Here is an 11847-nt window from a genome sequence, read left to right as displayed (position 1 = left end):
GGTCATCCTTGTAAAAGAGGTTTCGATCGATCGATGGTTAAATAAAGGTTATTATTATTAGATAGATAGATAGATAGATAGATAGATAGATAGATAGATAGATAGATAGATAGATAGATAGATAGATAGATAGATAGATAGATAGATAGATAGGTGTGTGTTTGTGGATCATGTTGGTTCTGTTGGAGAGGTGTTAACAAAAGAAGAAGGGACTCTTACAACTATCAGGTATCAGTGATCACATGCACCAACTAAAAACATGAAGTGGGACGAGATCATTTTTCCATGCCCCACCCCCTTACTTATCTCATCCTATGGAAACAGCCCTGGGTGTGAACTAGAACTCTGCGATATCCTCCCCCAAGTAAAAACACATGAGGGAATGTGCACACACACACACACAATCTCTTTCACACACTCGAGTAACAAGTCAGTGCTGCTTCCTGTTTTTCAGTAGTTCTGTCTCTTCTTGTACCGTGTTTGCTAGACTGACAAGGAAGTCTAGAAAAGTGGTTGACAAGGAAAAGCTGCAAAACTGTAGAAGAGGAAGAGAGGACCCAAAAGAAGCTCACCGGGAGGAGGTTTTCACAGTTAACTTTGCTGGCATATTTGATCTGCGTAATGGGTGCTGTGAGAGTTATGGTTGTGGTTGAAGGGTGTCGAAAAACCCCTTTGAAAGGAGAGGACTGGTACACTCTTTGACAGTCAGTTTAGTGTATGAGGGCTCAAACCAAATCAGTCAGATTCCTTCTGATGGATTTTAGAGGGAAACCCTGCCCAGTAACATCAGAGACGTCTGCGAAGTAGATCTCACACGTCAGTGGGAGAGGGAAGAAGGAGCATGGAAGCACTAAGGGAGTCTTTTCTGCATTTGACTTTCCAGATGTCAACATATAAGAGAGCCACTTTGGATGAGGAGGAACTGGTGGACTCTGCAGGCGATGATATCTACCCATCATCACCCATGCAGGTGAACACAGACACTCTATACCCTCGGCTAAAAATACATTACTGACTTTTCGCAAGTGGAGGGTGTATCATCAGTATAGAACAGTATGATTCTACCAAGTAGAAATGACATGATTAATAAAAAAATTTAGCTCAAAACAACGTTAAATAACCAATGTTTCAACAAAAAAAAAACTTGTTTTTTTCCTCAGGGTAGACTTCTCTCAAACTATATATGGGCCACACAGGTTTTTGGTACCACCTCAGGTGAATAAGCAACATTTGCAATCCAGCCTCAGTATACTGTGTGGGACAAAAAATCTATAACCATCCCAGAGTGGTACCTTTAGTCAAGTAGGGGTTAATAAAGTATTACACAGCAGTTGATTAAATTTGCTGCAATTATATTGCACCATAATTTGCCATTTATGTCTGATCATAAAGCTTCCCAAAAGGTGCAGTTTGAGCTATTTATGACTAAATGTTTTGGAATTATGGGGTAAAAACTACAAAAAAGGTTCCAAATATCATTTTCCGGTTGTTTAGGGGGTCAAACGTTTTGTTAAAAAGTGATGCAAATTATTGGTTGAGCAAATAGCAATTTAAAAATAGATTTATACTTAGTTGACATGTTTTGTGGTGACATACATACTACATATCATAGAATCCAACAGACATTGAAATTGTTTGCCTGTTACTTTGAAGGATGTTGTGTTCTTGTGGTGACATATAGCCCTCAAAAAGCTGTTGTAATATGTTGTAGAAAAAATCCTGTAAAACCGGTTCTATAAGCCTTGAGACACATGTAGTTTATTTGCCTTAGTTTAAATGTGTAAATATCTCCGGTTTAGATTGAACATTCTCCTGATATTTGAAGACTGTCTCTTCATTAGCTTTGAAGTAATCCTGCAGTGGACAAGCTGGATAGAAACAAAATGGTAAGAATTCTCCAAAGTGGTAAATGGGTAGGAGTGTTTTCCTGTAATTGTAGATGGTTTGGTTATTTGCGTTTTTCAGGGTAACACAATGTGGTTTTAAAAACGTGATAAAGGCAGTGGTGGTGAACAATCTCCGTTACACTCAAATAGAGAGTTTAGGTCCAGAAACCACTACACTGAGCTTTTAGGATTGTGGTTTTAGCATTTGGTTTGCTTTTATGAACCTGAATAAGATCCTTTGAATACTTGATTTTGGCTGAGACTGCCTGATTCTGGAACTCATGTGAATTAGGTGGTGATTGGTCATTGTGGTGGGGAAACGTCAGACTGGCCTTTTCTGTGCACAACATTCTATTGCAGCATTGAGAAAAGTGCCATCCAGTTTAAGTATGCTTTGGCTTGTTAGAGAAATGGTAAGAGCAGGATGAGTTCATTCCATAAGTTTAAAAAAAAAGGATAACTAAGAATTTTATTCCCACATTTTAAACTCTTATCTTCATTAATCTTGAATCTGGGCTGTGAGATCAGCTTTTGTCAGTAGCTGAAAACCTGTTTTGTGGATACTTACTGGTATCTGTTTGCTGTCTTTGTCCATTGTTGTAGCTGACTTTATTTACAGTTAATCCACAAAAGCATTAAGAATGCTTCAGCAAGATCACTGTGCCTTTTCCCAAAAACAGGATCAAACAGAACATATCCATAATGAGAGCATGTTAAACTTGACCTGAGGGCATAATAGAAGACCTTCGTCTTTTGGTTGCACCCGTTAGGGGTCGCCACAACAGATCAATCATTTCCATCTCACCCTGTCCTCTTTATTTTCCTCTGTCACAGTAACCACCCGCATGTCCTCCCTCAGTGCCTCCATAAACCTCTTCTCTGACTTTGTCTCCAAACTGTCCCACCTGAGCTGTCCCTCTGATATGTTCATTCTTAATCCTGTCCATCCTTGTCACTCCCAAAGAGAATCGCAACATCTTCAGCTCTGCCACCTCCAGCTCTGCCTCCTGTCTTTTTGTTAGCACCACCGTCTCTAAGTTGTACAACATAGCTGGTCTCACTACTGTCTTGTACTACTCACTCACTACTTTCCCCTTTCCTGTTGCAGATATTCTGTGGTCACAAATCACTCCTGCCACCTTCCTCCACCCACTCCACCCTGCCTGTACTCTCTTCTTTACTTCTCTACCACACTGTCCGTTACTTTTGACAGTTGACCCCAAGTATTTAAACTCATCTATTTTCTCCACTTCTACTCCTTGTAACCACACTATTTCACTGGGCTCCCTCTCATCCACACACATGTACTCAGTCTTGCTCCTACTGACTTTCATTCCACTTCTCTCCAGAGCATGTCTCCACCTCTCCAAGCTGCTGTCTACTCTCGCTACAGACCACAATGTCATCTGCAAACATCATAGTCCATCACCATTGTGAGCAAGAAAGGACTCAGAGCTAATCCTTGCTGTAATCCCACCTCCACCTTGAGTCTGTCATTCCTACTGCGCATCTCACTGCTGCCACATTATCCTTGTACATGTCCTGCACTAGGGCAGCACGGTGGCTTAGTGGTTAGCACTGTTGCCTCACAGCGCAAAGGTCGTGGGTTCAATTCCTGTGGCCTTTCTGTGTGGCGTTTGCATGATCTGCCCGTGTTTGCGTGGGTTTCCTCCGGGTGCTCCAGTTTCCTCCCACATCCAAAGACATGCGGGTTAGGTGGATTGGAATCTTTAAAATTGTCCGTAGGTGTGTGTGTGGGTGTGTCTGTGTTTGTTTGTCTGTTTGTGGTGTCCTGTCCTATGGCTGCTCCAGCCCCCCGCGACCCTTAAATGGACTAAGCCGTAGAAGATGAATGAATGAATGTCCTGCACTGCCCTCAGATACTTCTCGGCCACTCCAGACTTCCTCATACAATACCACAACTCTTCTCTTGGCACCCTGTCATAAGCTTTCTCTAAATCCACAAACACACAATGTAAGACCTTCTGACCTTCTCTGTACTTCTCCATCAGTTTTCTCAGAGCAAACATCAGTAATGCTTGCATCAGTAATGCTCTTTCTCAGCATGAAACCATATTTCTGCTCACAGATCTTCACCAGTTTTCTAAGCCTAGCTTCTGCTACTCATTTCCATAACTTCATGCTGTGGCTAATCAAATTATGCCCCTGTAGTTACTACAGCTCTGCACATCATCCTTGTTCTTAACAATAGAGACCAGCACACTTCATCTCCACTTCTAAGACATCTGCTCACTTTCCAAACTTTTATTAAACAATCTGAATTGAAACTCCACTGCCATCTCTCCTAAGCATTGTCATGCCTCCACTGGAATGTCATCTGGACCAACTGCCTTTCCACTCGTCATCCTCTTCATAGTTGCCCTCACTTCATTACTAATCTCTTGCACTTCCTAATTTAATCTCTCCACATCATCCATCCTTTTCTCTCTCTCATTTTCTTCATTCATCAGCTCCTCAAAATATTCCCTCCACCTTCTCAACACACTTTGCTCACTTGTCAGCACATTACCATCTGCCTCTTTTACCACCCTAAACTGCTGCACATCCCTCCTAGCTCTGTCCCTTTGTTTGACCAATTGGTACAAGTCCTTTTCTCCTTCCTTACTATTCCACTTCTATATGCATTTGACTTTCCAGATGCCTTTTCCTTAGGGCCCCTTCACAGATGAAATAAAGTTGTGTGAAGGAAGCAGAAACTGGTCGAAAATCCGCAAACAAAAAACAAAATGGGGAACCGTGAAACATTCCACGCTGTATCATGCATAAACATAGTTCAAGCAGCTTGAACCTGTGGCACCACATCACGCTGCAGCTGTGGAGAAAAAAAATAAAAACTACACACCATAAAAAACACAGCAGTATCTAATATTTAATCCCTCTTATCGAGCAGACAATACAAATATGATCCTTCTGTTCCTCTGTATATGACCCATGGTCATAGACGTCAAGTCGTGAAATGACATGAATGAAGCAGTGTGCTCTTATGTCTACATCTGCTGGCCCAGCGTGTCCAGCGAGTGGCATGCCGAAGGACAGACACCGCGTCATGGGGGCCATAGCTCATGTGGGTGATGTGACATTCAGCTTGCCAACTGAGTATACACATGATCAGATGGTCCTTTTCACATGGCACAACTTGCCAGTGTGCACACTGACACAATCGCTCCAACCCATTGCAAGGTGTCATGCAAGTGTGCCCCCCCCACACGCCACATGTGTTGCAGGGGAGGGGAGGGGGAGTGGGGAGCGCACGACACACACTACATGTGTTGTGGGGGGAGGGGAGTTTGGCACAGTCACACCCATGTGTGTTGCTTGGTAGCACCACACTCATGTAGCACTTACACAGTTTTCACAGACAACTCGAATGTGGTCATCTGCACCCCACCATCGTGCCGGGAGCACGAATAGCCCCGCCTTTTCTAAGTGCCCAGCGAGCGGTGTTGGAAGTTTGTGTGTGGCACCTGGAATTTGGCCAACACCTGTCGAGAGGGGGTTGAATGGGCACTCGCAGGGCACTCACTGTCTTTTGGCCGCTGGTGTGCGCGAATGGTTGTGATGACAGCTGTACGAGGCGTTTGAGGCAGCTCCGATTTTTCACGAGTGGCATGCAATTTCCCCTTCGTGCGCCAGTTGGCTTCAATCGTGTTATGTGTGAAGGGGCCCTTAGGTTTTACCACTTCTGTATTCGTCTTACGTTGCATCTCCTTGTACTCTTGTCTACTTTTTTCATCTCTACGACTATCCCAATTACTTTTTTGCCATCCTCTTTCTCCTTATGCTTTGCTGGACACCTTCGTTCCACCACAAAGTCTCCTTGTGTTCGTTCCGCTGTCCAGATGTCACACCCAGTACCTTTGTAGCTATCTCCCTCACCACATCTGCAGTACTTTTCTAGTTGCTTCCCCTCCATCCAGTGCCTCTCTCACCTGGTCACTAAATTTCACACAACAGTTTTCCTCTTTCAGCTTCCACCATCTGATCCTTTGTTGAGCTTTCACTCTCTTCTTTACCTCTAAAGTCATCCTACAAACCACCATCCTATGCTGTCTGGCTACACTCTCTCCTGCCACCACCTTGCAGTCTCCAATTTCTTTTAGATTGCATCTCCTGTACAAAGAATGTAGTCCACCTGGGTGCACCTTCCTCCACTGTTATGGCGCTTTTTTACTTCACAAAAGTAGCACTACTCTGCACTACTCGGCTTGACTCTACTCGTTTTTTTGCTTTTCCATTAGGGTTAGCACCTGGTGCTTATTTTAGTACCTGCTCGGTTCCAAGCGAGCCGAGCCGATACTAAAATGTGACATCAACAGGCTGCCGGCCACTGATTGGTCAGAGAATGTCGTCACTGGATGAGTCATGAGCGCGCCATCTGAGACGAGAATCAAAACCCGCCATTTTTAATTAGTCACAGCGGTGTTACAGAAACTGTTTTTTTTTTCTTCTTTTTTTCGTTTCACAGCAAGTTTTTTTTTTTACTCGCACTGGTCCCTGGATGAGTTACGGACGTTTGTGTTTGGTGGCGGAGGAGAGAATAAGAGAGGTGGATGAAGCGATCTGAAATCTCCCAGCCTTTAGCCGCTCACGGCTACCGGACATTACAGCAACGCAGAGAACAGCTGAAAAAGCTTAAAGGTAATTACGGGACCACAATGACCAGAGTAGGTTGGACCGTAAGGGCTGGAAATGGTTCGACTGAAGGAACGCTGTTTACGGACACTGACCGACGAGCACCCGGAGGCAGGATGACCGCGACTCGTCCACGGCTTTGTTGGAAGCGACGGATGGTAAGTGTTTTTGTGACTTTGTCTGTAGTCTGCTTGAAAGCACAGTTTAACGTTGCTTGTCCCATTAGTGGGAAGCACACTTTAACAAACGGAGATTTTGAATCTAAACTTGTGTTAAAGTAACATCGTCTCATGTATGTGGACACAGTGAGCTAGCTGGCTGCTAACTAGCGAGCTAGCTAACTCTGTGCTTCGCTTTAAAGTATTAACTTCTGACAGAAAAACACCTAAAGTCAGCAAGACAACAAACATTTACATCTAATTTAGTGCCATTACTGTATTTTTTTAACATATGATTTTGTGTTTTTGTTGAAGAATCCAGTTCCATAAGCGAGGAGGGTTCGACCATCAACGTCCAGCACCACACAGCAACGTGGCATCACTGGTAAGAATAATGTGCGTGTGTATATATATATATATATAAAGTTTTAGTTATCTTAGTTGCTTTGCATAAAAATCATGTTCTTTCAAATTATGCTCCAAATGGTCTGATTTGTTGGAGCGTAATTTTGAAAAAACATAACTTTTATCCAAAGTGACCAAGATAACTGAAACTGTGGAGAATGATTACAGAAACTGAAGTTTTTTTTTTTTTTTTTACAATTCTTGTTTTTTTTGGGGGGAGGGGTCACTCTGTATGTACGAGTATATATCTATCTATCTATCTCTCTCTCTCTATATATATATATAAATAATTTTTTAAAACTTGCTTTTGTTAATCACTTCCCATTTCTACCTTTGTTATTGTCCAGGCAAGAGAAAAAAAGGAGCCTGTTCCAGCAGGAGAATCTTTCCATCCAGTGATGTTGAGGTTGAAGCTGAACTGGGTTCAGTGTGATCAACACATCTGACTAATCCTCGAAGAACCAGCGGAGGTGGAGGCTGCGTTTAATCGGGCAATCCTTGACGTGCTGGGCGAGCTTATTCACACGATGACCAGGGCGTGTGTCTTGCGCCCCCACCTCAGGACTATAGACACATGGAACTTTTGTATAGTTTGTGTTGCACAGATTTTTTTTTTATTTTGAGATTTGCTCTTCTTTTAGTTGCAGTAAACAATTTGACTTGTGTGATTGTATCATAATTTGTCATTTCTGGCTGAGTCAACAGTAAAAAACATTTTGTCATTGACGTTTTGGTACGATGATGGTTCATTTCTAAGAATTTTAATTTGGGATTTGCTACTCCACAAGACACTGCATACTACACCTAGCTAAATCTTTACAAAGATGTCTAAACTGAGATTTTAGCAAATGGTATTTAACATGAAAAGGTTTATTCACTTCAGTGATAGCACCATTACATCAAGGAATTATGGCTATACAAGGTTTAGGGTTTGATGTGATGTAACATTTTAAGGCCCAGTCACACGGCACTTAACGAAGTGCAACAAAGCCCTGACGAAACAAGAAATCTGGACTTTCGTTGACTGTCGTTGGCATCGTTTAACCTTCGCGCAGCTTCATTCCTGCAGCTGGTACTTCGTCAGGATTTTTAAACTGTTGAAAAATTTGAACGAAGGGCAACGAAAACCTCAATTTGTCTGTGTTTTGTTTTGCTGTCGTTCTTGACGTTTTTTAATCATTTGTTTAGTTTTTGTAACATTATTGTTTAATTTGACTTCGTTGGAGCAGCTGATTGTTTTCACACAGTGCAGAAGCCGGTTTGTGAGCGCTGAGGCTGCTGCTGCTTCATGTACCGTTGGAAATTACAGGGCAAACTCAGCCTGCTTGCTTGGATTTTTTTTTTATCTGTGTGGGGGGTCAGCTTCAATGGGCTCAGGCACCTTACATAGGCCAGAATTAATCTTTTGTGTGGATACAATTAATTATTTGCCACAAACAACTGTTGAATTTGAAACAACAAAAACGTTGTGTAATTTCCGACGGTACCTGAATGCATCATCAGCGGCAGCAGCAGCTCCTGCGCGGGCTTATTATTTTGTATTAAATATAACAATATGAGTGTAGGAATGACAATCCAGCCCTTATGTACATGTGGCAACAGGCAGATGAATCAAAATGATTATATAAAGAGCTGTTCTGCAAGACAGAATTCACGTTGTGGATCAGTGATCAGCTGGTGGAAATAACCGCACATGTGAGTCAATGCGCGCGTTCACACGCACTGATTAATTTACTGCTCTGATATATTCAATCATCTTTACACTTATATTTATTCTCCCTTTTGACAGTTTTCCGTTATAAATCAATATATATGGCTTAGAACATAATACAGTGATACAGCAGTGACCACGGCGCACTTTTTTTTTTTAAATTGGAGCAAGACGGAGCGCGCAGCATGTCAACAGACAGTGTGGATTCTGATGATGATGGAGATGATCCCTCTTTTGTTCTGGACGAGGAACCAGAGCAGGTGGGTCCGTGCACACAGATCTCCACAGCTACTGTTTGGAGTTTCTCCAGGACGCAGCTGTGGCTCCAGGCACGTTTCATTTAAAGCGTCGAGATCGTGAGCTTCGGTTTTGTTAAGTTCCTCTTTCGTCCCTTTTGCGCTCTTGCTTCACAGACTGTTCGGTGATAAAAAGCTCTTTCGTCCACCTTTTCTCAACGAATTGTGACATTTTTTACTTTTTCCCTTCGTTCAGGAATCGTTGTGTACAGTGTGACTGGGCCATTACCACAAACTATTGTACTGTGGTGTATAATTCTGCTGGATGACTTATGCCAAACCAGAAGTAATTAATTCAGATATTTTGAACAACCAGTTTTACTGTCTGTTTACTTCCATTTACATTTATGACCCCATTAAATGTAAAACTTAATTTACTACTGGATTTTGCTTAAACGGCATTTAATTTAAATCAGTAAACCTTGGTAACTTTTACAAATCAAACTGATGTTACACAAAAGTGGAGACATTTTAGCAAAAAGTACAAAAGTTTATTCAAAATTCACAGTGAAACATAACTGGTGTATTACATGTAGGCAAATGATGACAAAGGTATCCCATTCTGTGGCATGAACTTTTGCAGGAGTGTCTCTGAGAAAACCATCTGAAACACACACATACAGAATACATATTTTAATTAGTGCTGTCAGGTTTTTAAGAAATAATGTAATTGATTACAGGGTTTGTGATTAGTTAATCGAAATGAATCATTTAACTGCAGGTATATTAAAAAAATCTGTGTGTTTGGGGCATTTAATAATCTGGTAAACAGGATCTGGGTTATTTCTGTTACACATCAAGCAGGTATTAAACAAGCTGTAAATCGATCTTAAATTGGGAGAACTGTCTAACTGTAATTTGGATGGGTTAAATGCAGACAAATTTCATTGTATTTATGTGTATAATGACAGTAAAAGGCTATATTATAAAGAATGCCTATAAAAACAGAATTGTGGGAGTTTGGAAGCTGATTCTTTCTGCACAATATGACACCCTTAATAATTATCCTATGAGATTTCATATTTAAATCTGTCCATTGAACATTAAAATCTGGATGAAAAACAAATCAAACATTTTTAATGGGTTTTAACCTGTTCGAGTTCAGTGACGACATTAATTAACGGTCATTAAAACCAAATTAACATTTTGTGCATAAACATCAGTAAACGCACAAACTCCCACGTTTGAGATTTAACAATAAGTTATCAAAGTAAGTTACTTTAGTATAAAAAGTATTGACATCCAACACATTTATTGCTCTCAGAAACGCGTCTTAATTTACAGACCACGTCACTGACGTCAAATCAAAACAGAGCAATGTGTGACTGAAGGTGTGATAAGTACTGTAATTAATTCATCTAAATTAACACTTTATTTTGACAACCGCAATTTTAATACTTAATAGCGACAGTCTGCAGCTATTACTGATTTACGAGCTAAGGATTAGCCTACTGTCATGCTTTGTCTCTTCATCTCTAGCAGCTCGTATCTTCTTGTCTTCATATTGTTGTATGAGTTCCCAGTCTTCTGTACTTTTCAAGTGTGTTTTGTCTCGTCACCAGCAACTTTCTCTTAAAAACTCACAGAGCAGCAAACACATGGAGTCCGCCATTGTATATGTTTGTGTTGCGTATAAAACAACATCACTGCAGTTTGCTCTGCTGACCCCGCCCACGTTGAAGTGGTACTATTTGTAGTAGAAAAGGATGCGCCTGGAACCAAATCGAGTAGAGTCAAGCCGAGTAGTGCTACTTCTGTGTAGTAGAAAAGTGCCATCATATGTCACCCTTTGCTCCTCCCTTTTCTTAAAGTAGCTATTCATTGCGGCCATTTCCATTCTTTTCCATCCTGTTCTTCCACATTCCTGTCCTTGATACTATATCTACCCATTACTTCCTTATCACCTCTGTTCCCTTTGCCAACCTGGCCATTGGCCGCTCCAATCACCACTCTTTCCACTCCAGAAATCTTTCTCTATCATTTTCTAGGGTTGGGTATCGGGAACCGGTTCTTTTCGGGTATGGTTAAGAAATGATTCGATCCATTGACATCAATAGCATTTTTGCTTAACGATTCCTTTATCAGTCCTTCAGAGCGGCCGTTGGTTTTGAGGGTGATTGTTGGGAAAATGATCATTTCTCTGTGTTGATTACAGACCCTGCAGTCTGCTGCTTCGTTGGTTCATTGTTTCACTCCTCTTCAGAAGTTGCACCTCCGCTTCTTAGCCCCTCTCAAAGCCATTAAATTATGTCAATCTTGAGTCACTTTTGTGCAGAATAAATTGACTAACTGGGACTCCTCTCTTGTTGCAAGAAAGAAAGAGGAATCCTCCTCTGTTCCGTTGCTCCAAACGCTGGGCCGCTGTCTGCTGAGTTGAGTCCTCTCGAAATTTATAACTTCGAAGCGAATTGCCGTTTAAATCAAATGACACCTCTTTCCAAGTGTTGTAATACAAACAATAAACTGCAATTGACCAAAATGTTTTTCACACACAAAATGTGTTGTCATACAGCCCAAGACTGTATGGCTGCAGACCTGCAGACTCCAGGAGCCAGCTGAGCTCAGCTCAGACGTATGGAGAGACAATCATGCCATTAATGTCTGAAAGGAAATGCTTTTGACAAAAACTGCAGATTTTGTTTATTTCTATTTATGTCCAGAAATCAAAGATCCACCATGTAGAGTTTATCTATGTCCAGAGATCAAGGATCCACCATGTAGAGTGTACGAGGTCTGTC

General features: G+C 41.6%; 1 protein-coding gene across 1 annotated transcript in view; it reads left to right on the top strand.

The window, feature by feature from the left end:
• Nucleotides 1–883: 883 nt before the first annotated feature.
• Nucleotides 884–11847, top strand: part of ece1 (endothelin converting enzyme 1) — a 49746-nt gene continuing 38782 nt past the window's right edge. The window contains 1 exon segment of the mRNA XM_034165859.1: nucleotides 884–970. Within this exon segment, the coding sequence (XP_034021750.1) occupies nucleotides 884–970 (87 nt within the window).

Source organism: Thalassophryne amazonica, chromosome 3, assembly GCF_902500255.1.
Source record: "Thalassophryne amazonica chromosome 3, fThaAma1.1, whole genome shotgun sequence".
In the NCBI taxonomy this organism is placed as follows: Eukaryota; Metazoa; Chordata; class Actinopteri; order Batrachoidiformes; family Batrachoididae; genus Thalassophryne; species Thalassophryne amazonica.
This window is presented reverse-complemented; position numbering and strand designations above follow the sequence as displayed.